Here is a 14,494-nt window from a genome sequence, read left to right as displayed (position 1 = left end):
ATATTTTGTATCTGATGTCTAATAAAGTAGTATCTTTATAATGAAACAATGAAACAATGAAACAACCTACCACTGTCACATAGAGAGACTTTGCTATTGTTTGTAAAGCTTTTCAGTCTTTCATGAGTTACTCTGAACCGCTTTTAAAACAATTTATTTGTCTGATCTAATGAAAACAAATAGCAAACATTAAATATAGAACATCGACACCACAGGGTTACACGTCCCGCATCGACCACACAAACCATACGGACTGTAAGCCAAAGCTCCGAGGAGCAGTGAAGGCAGCAGTGTCAGTACAGCCCACCTGAGCTGGATGTTCCAGTGTACACAGACAAGATGGCAGCTTCATTGGAAGATGAATTTGAAGATGCGCCCGATGTGGAGCCGCTGGAACCGACTCTGAAGAATATTATAGAACAAAAATCTTTGAAATGGATATTTGTGGGTGGAAAGGGGGGTGTTGGTAAAACGACATGTAGGTAAGTTTGCCTCCTGCCATTGTCACTCGTCGTTAGCTAACAGAGCTAACTAGCTAAGATTAGCCGTCACCATAAGTTGACGTGGATCATTTCAGTAAACCGGAGTAAAGTGGGTGTTTTTTAATAACGACTAACCAGTCAGCGATATCTCGCTAAGTCACGACGCATTAGCAGTAAAAGATAAATAACGTAACCGTTTTAATTAATGGGGTAAAGCTGGTTGTTAATTTACCGGGTAGCTTCTTGGACGCTGTCAAGCGCTGTCACTAGCTAACGTTAGCCAGCTGACACGTTCATGAGCTTCTCAGCTGCTGTGATAATATTTTCACGGTGCAACTTGATTATTGGCGCTGTGTTTGTTCCCACACTTCTTCCATCTTTTAACAAGAGAAGCGCCTGTCTTGTGTCGAGGAACACTAGCTAGCTGTTTCTTGTAATGGTAGCGCTAGTTAACTTGTTTAGCCAGTGAAGCTAATGCCCTGGGGTAAAGTCTAAACTAGCGCTAGCACGCTAGCTGGCGTTAGCTACTAAGAATTCTTAAGTGCATACACATGACGCTTCCTACTTAAATCACATCTACTGAGTAGAAGCCTTCACTACTTGAGGCTGGAAAGTTCAAGTCCATAACATCCGTTACTTTAATATATTACAATATTACAAGACAATAATGGCAACACAGTCTTCTATTACTCAATCTAGTCTACACATTTAAACATACTACCGAGATATCAGTGGATGTGAAAAATGGCAAGAGCACTAAACATTGTCATGTCCTCCTGGGGTCTCTTTTCTGTGTGCCATTTTCTAGCTGTAGTTTGGCTGTCCAGCTGGCTGCAGTCAGGGAGAGCGTCCTCATCATTTCCACAGATCCTGCCCATAACATCTCTGATGCCTTTGACCAGAAGTTCTCAAAGGTCCCGACTAAAGTCAAGGGCTATGACAACCTTTTTGCAATGGTAAGTCAGAGAAAGCTAAAGCAGTTCCCAAATAATTACATGTCATAAACAAACATTTTCCATTTTCCAGTATATCCAGTTTCCTTTTCCAGTTCATTTAGGCTTTTTCCAAAGCAGAATTTGCAGAATATTAGAAGTCTTCTAAAATTAATTTGAGAATTTGATAGAATTACAGCTGCATTTGTTGACAAAGACGTCTATTTATGATATCATTGGCAAATTAAATGTAATGCTTATCTGTGTCACATGGATCTCGCAAGCACAAACTATCTTTGTTCAACAAACATAAGACCCGGAGGGTAATGCGCTTTCTGATTTTTTTTTGTTTGTTTGTTTGTTTGTTTTTTACTTGTGCATGTGAGTGCAGGAGATTGACCCAAGTCTGGGTGTGGCAGAACTGCCTGATGAGTTCTTTGAAGAGGACAACATGCTCAGCATGGGCAAAAAGATGATGCAGGAGGCCATGAGTGCCTTCCCAGGGATTGACGAGGCAATGAGCTATGCAGAGGTCATGAGGTAAGATAGTCTGGTCATTGTTAAGCCAAACCACTTTTTATTTTTATTTTTTAAGTAAACCTGATTCAAGGTTGCATTTACGTCTCACTGTACTTTGAGTCGATCAAGAAAAGTTTCCCAGTTAAGAGTATTGACTTAGCATTACTGTTTTCCTGGCCCTCAGGTTGGTGAAAGGAATGAACTTCTCAGTGGTGGTCTTTGACACCGCCCCCACCGGACACACACTGCGACTGCTTAACTTCCCCACTATTGTGGAGCGTGGATTGGGGCGCCTCATGCAGATCAAGAACCAGATCAGTCCTTTCATCTCCCAGGTGAGGAGGGCTCAGCAGATGCTAGTTTCTGTGTTAGATATCTATTAAACCCACAGGTAAGGAGATAGATGTATAAACATGAAGAAAATAAAGCTCCACCACCCTGGAGAGAAATATCAGATGATCCAAAAACAAGTACAAAAAGCTGTCAATGTAATCAAATCACATCATCGTCACTGTAAAATTAATCAAAATATCAATTTTGAAGTAGGAAATATTGGTTAAATATGCTCATATATTAGTCTATAAGATAATTAATGGCGTGGCCCCCAAGTGTTGTCTGAGTTTGCGAAGAAAGCAAACAGTAGGAGCACCACGGCTGTGCATAGAGGTGACTGCATTATAACATACAGGAAAAACACATTTGGACATTTTTTTATCAGGTAATACACAGCTGAAATTCACTTGAGAAGACAATCAATACAGTATTTTTGCAAAAAATTTCATAAATAGTTAAAGGTATTTGGAACTTTTGGAAATGTTAGATTTATTCTTTTTATGTCAATTTGTTTAAACTTTGGAATTAATTTTAACTATGTCAGGTCTTAATCTTAAATATAGATTTTAGGTGTGACATTGTGAGAAATGTCCAGGGAAACAGATGAAGATTAACTTACTAACTTGGGCAAAATAATTCCATCAACCAGGTTACAGTGGGCTTTCTCGAATATGCTGATTTCTTAACTGTCATGTATTTGGGAAACCTGGTTACCATTATTGGTGTAGGGGATTAGAGAAACCTGATTTCTCCTTTTACAATAGTGCATGTGCAGAACAAAGGCTGCTGACACTCACCACTCTGTCAGCTGAGAAGTGCATCTAGATGAAAGAACAGATCATTAGATGGAGTGTTGTGGACTAATTTTTAAACCAAGTCTGCCCAATATCCAACTAAAACTGAAACCAACACAAAGGTCCCCGTCGAAGTCTAAGCCACTTTTCACAGCATATTCCTTTAATTCAGACAGTTTGTGCTGCGAAAAGTAGCGCTTTGACTGTCTGTGTGTCTCTCCCACAGTGCTGTCAGTAAGCTGCCCCGACATGTCTTAAAACAATCAAACAAAACAAAAGACTATTAAAATCTGTGGACCAGGCTTCCAAAATCAGCCTAGGGCAGAGGAGAAATCAGATTACTCTTTTGCTGCATGTATACTCGAATTGCCAGTAACCCGGTTTTTTGAGTTCACATTAACTTGTTCCCCGAGAACCCACAAAACTTGTTTTCTCTCAGTAACCTTGTTACTTGAATGCTTGCAACACACTGAGGATGTTAATTAATGTGGGAGATCTCTGTCAAATAAAGTAAATAAAGATGGGAAAAAAGAACAACCTGACGTTAATATTTTTCATTCCAGGTAGTTATATTTAATTTTAAAGACATAAATTTGTTAAACATGTACTTTAGTTGTGCATGATTGAAGCCTACATAAATTGTATAATTTCTCTGTGTAGATGTGTAACATGCTCGGCCTGGGGGACATGAACGCAGACCAGCTGGCCTCTAAGCTTGAGGAGACCCTGCCAGTCATCCGTTCAGTCAGCGAGCAGTTCAAAGACCCCGTAAGTCACACAACAGTGCAACAGTCACGGAAATAATAACCTAACCGTAGATGCTAGGAGAATATGCATGTGAGTGACTTTCTTTGGAAACAGAACCGCATTACTTTCACATAAGTGTTTCAGTTTTATGCCCTTTACCTCTGTAGTGGTTTCCAATCATCATATACATACAGCTTAACAAGAAGTGTAACTGAGTCTACAGTATGTGGAGACAGGAAAGAACAGTTAGTAGTTGAAGGCTGATGTAAAAGATTTTTTCCCAACAGAAAATGCAGAGTTCCTGTTTTCAATGCAACTTCTCCTCTGCTGGCAGTTCCTTTCTACTGTGTGCTCTAATGTTGAAACATAACCTATATTGTGGGTAGTAAATTGTAACCAGTGGCTCACTTGACAACATGCTTTGTGATCTGGTGCATTTGAGTTGGTTGGTACAAAAGCTTTCTGTACAGTGTATGTATAAAGCTTAACCTTCCACACCTTTGATCCATCCATCAGGAACAGACCACCTTCATCTGTGTGTGTATCGCTGAGTTCCTCTCCTTGTATGAGACAGAGCGGCTGATCCAGGAATTGGCCAAGTGCCGCATAGACACCCACAATATCATCGTCAACCAACTTGTTTTCCCTGACGTGGAGAGGCCCTGTAAAATGTGTGAAGCTCGCCATAAAATTCAGTCTAAGTATTTAGACCAGGTAAGTAGCTTTTGTTTTTGTGTGTACAGTTGTTTTGTTGGCATCAAATTTCACATGCCACTGTTCTCATTAACGTTTTGTTATCTCCCTACAGATGGAAGACCTTTATGAAGATTTCCACATAGTCAAGTTACCACTGCTGCCCCATGAAGTTCGAGGTGCTGACAAGGTCAACACATTCTCTAAGCAACTTCTGGAACCCTACAAACCCCCAAACAAGTGATCTCCCTCCCTGCAGGAACTCCCGTCACTGGTCCGGTACAGACCACACCTCTGTCTACAATCTGGAACCCCCTACTCCCTAAAAACAGCCTCAAACCCTGAAGTAACAGCCTCAACATGATCCACTCAGTCCTCAGCCTGTCATCCAAAGCAGAGCACAGCTACAGCAAGACACGCTCTTAACAAAGAGGAGCTGATGAATCTCAAACGCAGACATGTATATTCTGCTATATTGTTAGAGATAAGACAGTACACATGCCCTTTCCTCATTTTCCTCTTATTTCCATGTCATCTGTGTGGCAGTTGTACTATTCTTACATAAAGCATTTAACTTTTCTCAAACAAAAAAAGAAACTTAACCACCTCCTCAGTTGTACACTGTGTCGAACCTCAGTTGTGAAAAATGTGTTTTGGTGCTGTGTTATCCAGGATAAAACAGCTTTCAGATGGTTGATATTTATGCCACGTTTGCTCTGTATAGTTTGGTAGCGGTGTCTGTTCTCCAGTTTGACTTTTGACAAAATTTCATACATAAACATCAGGAATCTGTCATCCAGTTCTCTACAGATTCAGGGTGACAGCAGGGCAATGCTGTCAAAAAACACTAGACACTAGAAAAGCATGGTGTGTGGTCTTAGTAATTTTTGTTCTCGACCATGACCATATGTTGTTTCAATTAAAAAGTAAGTATTCTAAAAGTGTATTTTACCATTTCCGAGTTCATTGGACATTACCACACCATGTAATTTATGATGTAAATGCAGTAATTCATGTCAATGAGATTTTGCATCAAGTCAAATTGGGAACCTTATCTCCATAAATGGCTTGATATTTGTTTGTTTGAACTGGGCAGTCTTACTCATCTGTTAAAATTCTTTAAACCATTGTCATTGCTTCAGGTGCAAAAACTAGGAGCGTCTTGATGCTTGAGTGTCTGAAAGCTCCAATACACTGTTTATGAAACTCATACAACTGTCCAACACTTTGTTCTGTTTACTGACGATGGGAACATTGAAAGACATTAGTACCTTTTATTTAGACAATTGTTTATTAAAAAAAACCTATATATTGAATGTTACTTGATCAAATGTTGGACAAATGAATGGTTAGTAAAGCATCTTTGCCATGGTGATTGAATACTGGACTAATTGCCTCTCTTAGTTCTCCTACCGTTTTCAACGGACACATCGAGGACAGGTTAATGTCATCCTCAAGCTAAAGCATCATTTCTCCTCACTTTCACTGAATGCTTTTCATTCACTAAGAAGCGGTTTTCTATAGACTGTCTTTAAGTTATGTGCCGGCTCTGATTAAAACAAACTGCTCTCAGCAGCTGACAGCCTTTCGGGGTCCTTCTTCTCATCTCTTTGACCCATCACATTGAATATTGCAGAGCTCATGACCACAAAGGGACAGGTTGTCGGTTGCTCAGTCGTTAAATCGGTGGTAAATCGCATCGGGATCAAGTGGGATTAACAAAGCCCACAGGGTGTTTTCTCTCTTCTTTTTTTTTTCTGAGTACATTTCAAAAAAACAAATGAGTCTTTCTGACAAATAGATGCCTTTAAAGTCTTTTTTTTCTCCGAGCTTCAGGCGTCATAGTTAGTAATTATGTACAATTAACCATGGAAATGTGTTGTAGTAGTATCACTTATCATGGTCCACTTGCGCCAGCTTCCTAATGTTCCAGCTCTGCTGCTGCGTCCTGTGCGCTCCCTGCGCTCCCTGCGCTCCGGCGCTGCGGCCTGTCGCTTGTGGTCCATCACCGAGCCGCGCTCTCGCCGTCGGGGGCCGCACTAACGAGCTCCTCCTCCTCCTCCTACTTTTTGGGGATTTAGCCCAGGGCGCACTGATCACTGAGCGCACCGAGGAGGCTCCGGGGATTACTGCCATGCTAAAGACGAGAGGACGAGCTACTAAACTACACATCATTAGTAAGAATAGTGACAAAGAAAAGACGAACAGGTGAAGCGGGAATCCACCTCGACGCACAGGGATGCGCTGAGCAGCTGAAAAAACAAGAGCACACCTTACGGTAATCCTTTTTTTCCACATCTGTTCACATAGTGTCATGCCAGAAGTTAATGTAGAGACACTTTATCTTTGAATCAAATACAGTTTATCATCACGAGGAGGCTGATTTTATGGCACCTAAGTTACCTGCACTTGTCACTTGAGCACATTTGCATTGCAGGTGTTACAGTGGAGATGGTTTCTTGGCTATAGGCCGTTTTTTAGTTTGAAGATCTGTTGTGGCTGTCACCAATGACTGTCACCTACACGGCCAGAGTTGCAAATGCCCGATTCTGTGGCTTCTCCAAGCTGCTTTTGGCCTGGAAAGGAAGCATCTACAAGGTGCTATACAAGGAGTTTCTGGCGTTCTTTGCCATGTACACGGCCATCAGCATCACTTACAGGTGAGGGAGAAAGACCTGCTGTGGAAACATCCACCTGCTGACACATTCATCATTTATCCTGCTTTGATTTGTGATCACTGTTTCTTTCTTTCTTTCTTTCTTTTTTTTTTTTTTAGATTTTTCCTCTATGAAGACCAGAGGAGATATTTTGAAAAACTGGCCATTTACTGCAACTACTACTCCAGTCTCATCCCTATGTCCTTTGTGCTGGGTAAGATTCAGTGGGGACCTGGGTTCACTGTGATGAACAAGACAAACCAGATTTCTTTTACTGTCTTAAAATACTTGCTGTCTAATATATCAGCTGGGCTCCAGTAAAAATGATGTAACAGTAAAGTCAAAAAAATTGTTTTTAATTGTCGGGGCCCCCAGAGGCCACATTTAATGTGACCTGCTGGTCCAGTACTCCACGGGGGGGAACCTAAACCAGTTTGACCAGAGCAATCACGCGTGTCTCCTCTCCTCTCCTCTCCTCTCCTCTCCTCTCCTCTCCTCTCCTCTCCTCTCCTCTCCTCTCCTCTCCTGTTTTCAGGTTTCTATGTGACCCTGGTGGTGAACCGGTGGTGGAACCAGTACACCAGCATCCCGCTCCCCGACAGGCTCATGTGCGTTCTTTCTGGGGGCCTCCAGGGGAGCGATGAGCGAGGCCGCCTGCTGAGACGCACCATGATGCGCTACGCCAGCCTGTCAGCCCTGCTCATCCTCCGCTCCGTCAGCACGGCTGTTTTCAAACGTTTCCCCACCATGGACCATGTGGTGGAGGCTGGTGAGGAGAAGGAGAGGGGTGGTGATGTGGGTGGTGGGATTCATGCTTAGCCTTGAACGATTTTACACTTTGCTCTTATCCAATTATCCACAGATGTTTTAAATGAATAAAAATGGAAATAAATGAATATAGAGTCGATCCACTTTGCTGTCTGATGAACTACACAGTAGTTTGTACTGCAGGTGCACCTCTACTTATGATCATTTACACCATGTTTCATAATGTCTGATTTAATTTCTCATGCTGTGAGTTGTGACCAGTCACATGCTCACGTCATAAGTGTGTGTTGTTTCCCCTCCTGTACATTCTCTACACCAGAGAGCACCAGGGAAATCACAAGGACAGGCACATCCTGAAATATACAGATGATAAAACAGAAGTTATCATGAGTCTGTAACAAGATGGAAAGACACTGGTGCAGCAGTCGCCTCATCTGTGTGTTCTAAACTGAACATGTTGCAGCCTTTGGTGGAGTCAGAGATTAATTTTTACTGTGACACTGTTGTTTTAAGGGTTGTAATCATCTATGAGCTGAGATGCCAACTGTGATATACAGTCACTGGCCACCTGTACAATCTAATTCAATCTAAAACAGCTGCTCTGCCATTAAATGGCAGAAAGGTGATAATTATTAATATGTTTATTATTGAGGTGATAGTGGTGGAGTCTGGGTGGAGTGCATTATATTAAGAGGTGTTTCTAATGTTTTGACCCCTCATTTACTGTATGAGGTGGAATTCATGGTGGAGCTGTTTGGATATTTATCTTTCATTCCTAGTGTCACAATCCTATTCCTGCCTCTCTATGGCAAAACTGTATAACAAATTTCACATTAGGAATAAATGAATACAGTGGCAAGAATAAAGGCACGAAGGATCAGAGTTTTTTTGTGTTATTACTTTAGGTACATTATATTTGTTAATACTCTTGATTTAGATGAGGATCAGATCACGTTTTATGGCAAATTAATGCAGAAAACCATGAAATTGCAAAAGGTTCACATACTTTTTCTTGCCACTGTATGTGGTATAAAGCTTCGGGCTGCTCTCCTTTTTTAATTGTGCAGGATTCATGACAAGAGAGGAACGAAAGAAGTTTGAGGGCCTCCACTCTCCGTATAACAAGTACTGGATCCCCTGCGTTTGGTTCACCAACCTGGCAGCAGTTGCCCGCTGTGAGGGCAGGATCAAAGACGATCACACACTCAAACTACTGCTGGAGGTGCACCATTACACACACACACACACACACACACACACACACTACAGGAACTACAACTGAGTTACAGTACAGTTCCTGTGTTGAATAATTTTGACAAAGATTCAATTGGAGATGTGTATTCACGCAGACATAAAGACAGATTTAGCATTGGGATTAATGTGGTGAAATGACATCAGAAGGTCACTGTTTATTTATTAACAGGAGCTGAATGCATTCAGAGGGAAGTGCAGCATGCTGTTTCATTATGACATGATCAGTGTTCCCCTGGTTTACACTCAGGTAAGTGCTGCATGCTGCTGGAAGTTGCACAACTTGCACGTAGGCAATTCAAGCAACTTGCGTACTTCTTTACTGTAAATGCACTTTGATCAAAGATGTAGAGATGTATCCTTGTGCTGCTGGTTCTGAAATGATTTTCTCCGATGTGAATTAGTTTTTTTTTATATAATTTCACTACCAAGAAATTAACAGTGGTTTATTAGCTGCAACTTTGGTGAGAAATACCTATTAGTTGAACATATAACCTGTATATGTGGCAAAAAACCTTTTGGAAATTCATGTTTTTATGGTTCTGGTCTTTATCTAAGTCAAGAGTATTAACAAATCTAATGTGCTTAAAGTAATACCAGAAAACAAAACTCTGACTGACAAAAAACACTCAAACCTTTTGAGTTTGCTCCGTACAAGAAAAATACACTTATGTGAGCCATGCCTCAGCAAACTGAGCTTTTATGGAAACATACTTTTCTTGCCACTGTATAATTAATGGAATGAAATTGTCGGTGTGACATGTGTTCATTTACTTCATTTTGTTGCTCAGGTTGTGACTTTGGCAGTGTACAGTTTCTTCCTTGTGTGTATAATTGGTCGTCAGTTCCTGGACCCTAGTCAAGGCTATCCAGGTCATGACCTCGACCTTTATGTGCCCATCTTCACCCTGCTGCAGTTCTTCTTCTATGCTGGCTGGCTCAAGGTTAGAAAGACGTTATGTTTTAACGTCTTTGCAGAAACGATAAAACAGCTCTGGTGTTCCTATGCAGCTTGTTGAATTTTCTGTTATGTCCTGTAGGTGGCAGAGCAGCTGATCAACCCTTTTGGAGAAGATGATGATGACTTTGAGACCAACTGGCTGATAGACAGAAACTTCCAGGTTAGTGCTGCCCCCCGCAAAACTTGGCTGACACTAGATGTCCTCAGCCCTGTTTTTCTATTTAGCATTCCCATGAAATGTATGTGCATCCATCTTTACATGCTACAGGTGTCCATGATGGCAGTGGATGAGATGTATGGGGATCTGCCGATGATGGAGAGAGACCGTTACTGGAATGATTCCAACCCCCGACCCCCCTACACTGCTGCCACTCTCTTTGTCCTCCGTAAACCCTCCTTCCAGGGGTCCACTTTTGACATGGCGTGAGTTTCTTGGGTTTTACCTTTTGCACCTTTACGTAACTTGTGAAAGTTAGATTCTCAGTTTGAATCTTTCCCACTGTGTGTGAAACTCTGAGTGATGAAATTGAAAGTATTCTGCAAACATTTAAAAAGAAGTTGCATGAAGTAGTTTGTGCTGCAAAAAGTTAAAATGATAAAGGATGAAAACAGTGAACACTGCAACTGCAAAATTTGGTATTTCCAGGAAAATAAAACATACATTGCAACATCTGTTGACAGCATCCCTAAAGAGGAAATGCACTTTCAGCATCTGGAGGACATTGCTGAGAACCTGGAGGAGTCGGGAAGTCGCCACCCCAACGTGGCCCTCTTCAACCGCCTCCTCAGTTCTGCCCCGTCCCCCACTGGCTTCATGGGAGGAGCGCTTCGGCGCACCTCTGCCCAAGTCCAGAGGCTTCGCCAGTCCCCCAGCATTGACCAGTGCACCAGCGATGATGATGATGATGAAAGCTGTAAAATAGGGGGTTCTCTGCCATCAGGGCTGGGGCAGGAAACCCAGAGCACGATGTGTAGTGTCAGGGAGGAAAAGAGCAGTAGAACACCTCTGCTGGAGATTCAGTTTGGAGCGGAGCAAGAGAGGCGAGGAGGGCATCCTGCCATCAATGAAGAGAAGAGGGTGAGCGGAGTGGGGGGGAAAGGTGATGAAGAGCACGTGGGGAAAACAGCGAGTATACGGGAAGTGACCAAAGGGGCCGTGTCACTGCTTCCTCCGCCTCCCCAGTCCTCGAGAGACAAGTCCACTCGACCAGCCTCCACCATTCCCACGACTTCCAGTCACCCCCCTGCCTTCCTGTTTCACCCAGCTGCCCACTCCTGTCTGGAGCACTGCAGCTCACAACCAGCTATCAATCAGAACAGAGCTCTGCCCACCGTCCCCAAACCTTCCTTTGGTGGGAACAAAATGTCCTTCCTCACTGTGCCATCTTACGAGCCTCAGCGTTTTCGCAGTGTGAGCATGGGGTCAGAGCTGACCGGATCTTAGGTGAACAGTGGGTTGGGATCTTCCTTTGGGTTCTTGACTGTAACTTAACGCTTGATTCAGAGCAGCATTTCACAAGTGAAATCAGTCATAGAAACAGGACTGTGAGTGCACTTTTACTTTGACTCTGAAACACGTTTGGGGTCACGACTTGACCAGTTTTTGGAAACTAGATCAGTAAAGATAAACTCCCTGATCTTGTCATGGGAACTTGTCGCTGCACCAGTGCCAAACAGATATCATCACAGGTTTTAGCTTAGTTTAGCACCAGAATGAGTAACTAGCAAACACATAGTCATCAGTGCATCCAAGAGTCACCTGGCTTTGATTCAGATTTGTAAAAGCCACTTTACCATGAAGCTGTAATCACACAGCTGGCTGCTTGTTGAACTGTTTTTACTTCAATATTTGTGAAATACAGGAAATATAAATATAGTGGCAACAGATTGTTGTTACTGTTAAGCTAAGTATATTAAAGCTATCTGTGCATAGGAGATAAAACTGAAACCTGTTGTTCCATAAAATCAAGTAGCTTGTATCTTAATAAAAATTATTTCTGCCTGTTACTACAAAACTCTTGAATAGTATTTTAACATTAGCCAACGTTTGGACAGAGGATGGTGTTAGACAGAGACAAAATGGGTGAATGTTTTAACTGTTGTTTTATTCCCTATTTTTCTCATTTCTAATGCGTACGTGTGTATTTCTAAAAACTAAAACAAATATTGAATTGTAATTAATGGAACAACATATTTGCTAATGGAAACAGTATCTTAAAATACAGATCTGACACAGTGAAAAATGCAGATGACAATCTCCATTTCACATTTAGTTAGAAAACCAATAACAACAGCTCTCAGTGACACTATGTGATGTCAATTCATTACCACTATCGAGCAGCAGGGGGTGACAGCAGCAAACCAAATAGAAACCCGCTGAGTGAAAATTCCTTCCCTTCTTGCTTTCAGTCTTGCTTTCCTTCCTGCCAGGGAATGGGCTGCACTTCTCCTCTTCTCCCTGCAGATGAAGCCTCCTACCTGGGCTGCAGCTGGGGAGAGAGCGCTCTCCTGGACTGGGTGGACTTCCTCTGCTTGGCCAGGAAAGACTGAGCTGGACCTGGAGCTTTGGAGTCTTCACAGAGGCCGTGCTGCTGCAGAGCAGAGGACTGCAAGAGGCATAAATATCGTTCATCTGCTACTGGACACACAGTAATACAAAAATACAAGCGTGACCCCTGCTACTGAATAGCACTACTGCTGATACTATAACTCTAGTAAATGAGCATGAATTGAAATTTAGGTTGTGTCTGACACTTTCATTTGAGAAATATCAGCTCTATGAGTAAACAAAGTACATGTGTAACACCCAGTGAAAGTAGCACATGGGTATCTCAGCGTTAATACAAGACCAGCCCTCCGTCCCCACACGTGCCTTGTTTATCGGAAGTCAGTGAGGGATAATGTGGGACTCTGTGTACGGCCCTGGTGAATCTATTTATTTGTAGGTTAAAAAAAGATATTCTGTGTATCAGTGAAGGCTTGTGGCTGTCCACATCCTCTCCATGGCCAACAGTGGTATTATCAGTGACAACTTGTCATAACAACAAACTTCATAGAGAATAAACAGCCTGTAAATAAAAAATAAAAAAATCACCAGAAAGATCAGCACTTATTTAGAAGTGGGGAATTTCAGAAACTTTTATTTGCAGACTACACTGAGACACAAACTAACTTTGCCTATTTAGAACAAAGCAGTTCTTTATCACAAATAAATCAGGTGTGACAGATATGGTTTCATCGACACAACAAACAGCACTACGTTGTTGGTTTGAACTGCGTGATTCGCTATGATTCAGACAGGCATTTTGAATTCTTCGAATTTTCACGTTGTAACGCCTCCGTCAAACTTTCATGTGTTTCTGATAAACAGTACTTGATGAAACTGCAAGTTTAAAAGGGCACAGTCGTAAGGATAATAAGATTTCTTTCCCCATGTTCTCACCATACTTCTCCAGGCTGCAAGGATCAGTTCCTCCTCTTGTTCCTGCCTGGACCTAGTAGTAGCTCCCTCAGAGTCCTGTAGCTTTGACATTTGAAAAAGTCATTAAGTGTTTCACTTGGTCAGTTTAGCCCACTGAGAAAAGTGGAAAAAAAAAAAAGTGCTTTAAAGAAGTCTGGACACTAACTCACCTCTGGGGCAGCTGTCGTCATTGCATCAAACAGCGTGGCCTCTTTGTTGCTAGTCATTATTCAAAATGTATCACGACACAGACAAATCCAACGAGAATATAACCAAAGAGATGTTTGCGTGACTGACCAACTTGTGCACCCACAGGCCCCCTGCCCTGTCTATCTGCAGCTCAGTGCTGCTCTTGGCTGTGTTTTGAAGCGGAGGCCCTGGTTTTGTTGTGTGGCAGACAGAACAATATGTAGAGGTGCTGCAGGCTTAAGTGCTCTGGATCCTCGCCATAGTCAAAGATGTCATCCTGCTGACTCGGACACATTCACTGTTGGATAGCCAGTCACCGGGCTGACATAATACAGTGAGCTCGACAACAGACGTGGTGTAAATATGAGTACCTCAAAAGCAACTTGGCTTTGAAATACTGTTTATTGCTGTGTCACAACAATAGAAAATTGTATTCTTGTGTCAGTCACATTATTGTCATGGAGCTCTGATGTTTCCAGGACTTAGTGTGCACATTTGTTGGTCTGTTTAACTGACTCATTACCGGTTTCATTGACCCAGAAATTCAGTATTTCCCCTAACGATCACTTGACCAGCATCAAAGGCCAGCAGTATCAGCATATCAGGCAAGATCAAGCAACAGAACAAAGGTTTGGCCACTGGAGGCTGGTTACTGGAGATCTCTATTTCCTGTATCCCAGAGTCAGTTTTTACAAAGGTCAACCCATT

The 14,494-nt window shown here is 42.2% G+C and overlaps 3 protein-coding genes across 3 annotated transcripts; 2 read left to right on the top strand and 1 right to left on the bottom strand.

The window, feature by feature from the left end:
- Nucleotides 1-301: 301 nt before the first annotated feature.
- On the top strand, nucleotides 302-6,072 carry get3 (guided entry of tail-anchored proteins factor 3, ATPase). The gene is made up of 7 exons (XM_026360737.1): nucleotides 302-482; nucleotides 1,291-1,438; nucleotides 1,806-1,954; nucleotides 2,118-2,268; nucleotides 3,721-3,828; nucleotides 4,324-4,521; nucleotides 4,616-6,072. Exons 1-7 carry the CDS (start codon nucleotides 340-342, stop codon nucleotides 4,742-4,744), a joined length of 1,026 nt encoding a protein of 341 aa, XP_026216522.1. The 5' UTR covers nucleotides 302-339; the 3' UTR covers nucleotides 4,745-6,072.
- A 933-nt stretch (nucleotides 6,073-7,005) lies between these two features.
- Nucleotides 7,006-11,581, top strand: LOC113162266 (bestrophin-2-like). The gene is made up of 9 exons (XM_026360318.1): nucleotides 7,006-7,160; nucleotides 7,277-7,371; nucleotides 7,693-7,926; nucleotides 8,993-9,147; nucleotides 9,349-9,426; nucleotides 9,968-10,120; nucleotides 10,217-10,297; nucleotides 10,406-10,560; nucleotides 10,819-11,581. The coding sequence occupies exons 1-9, from the start codon at nucleotides 7,009-7,011 to the stop codon at nucleotides 11,579-11,581; spliced, it is 1,866 nt and encodes a 621-aa protein (XP_026216103.1). The 5' UTR covers nucleotides 7,006-7,008.
- Nucleotides 11,582-12,448: 867 nt separating this feature from the next.
- On the bottom strand, nucleotides 12,449-14,075 carry LOC113162427 (protein Hook homolog 3-like). Its single transcript, XM_026360547.1, has 3 exons — nucleotides 13,768-14,075; nucleotides 13,580-13,660; nucleotides 12,449-12,743 (listed from the first exon to the last, which is right to left on the bottom strand). Exons 1-3 carry the CDS (start codon nucleotides 13,822-13,824, stop codon nucleotides 12,612-12,614), a joined length of 270 nt encoding a protein of 89 aa, XP_026216332.1. The 5' UTR covers nucleotides 13,825-14,075; the 3' UTR covers nucleotides 12,449-12,611.
- Between the last annotated feature and the right edge of the window lie 419 nt (nucleotides 14,076-14,494).

This window comes from Anabas testudineus, chromosome 1 (assembly GCF_900324465.2).
Source record: "Anabas testudineus chromosome 1, fAnaTes1.2, whole genome shotgun sequence".
Taxonomy (NCBI): Eukaryota; Metazoa; Chordata; class Actinopteri; order Anabantiformes; family Anabantidae; genus Anabas; species Anabas testudineus.
The sequence above is the reverse complement of the archived record's forward strand: the minus strand, read 5'-3'. Positions and strand labels throughout refer to the sequence as shown.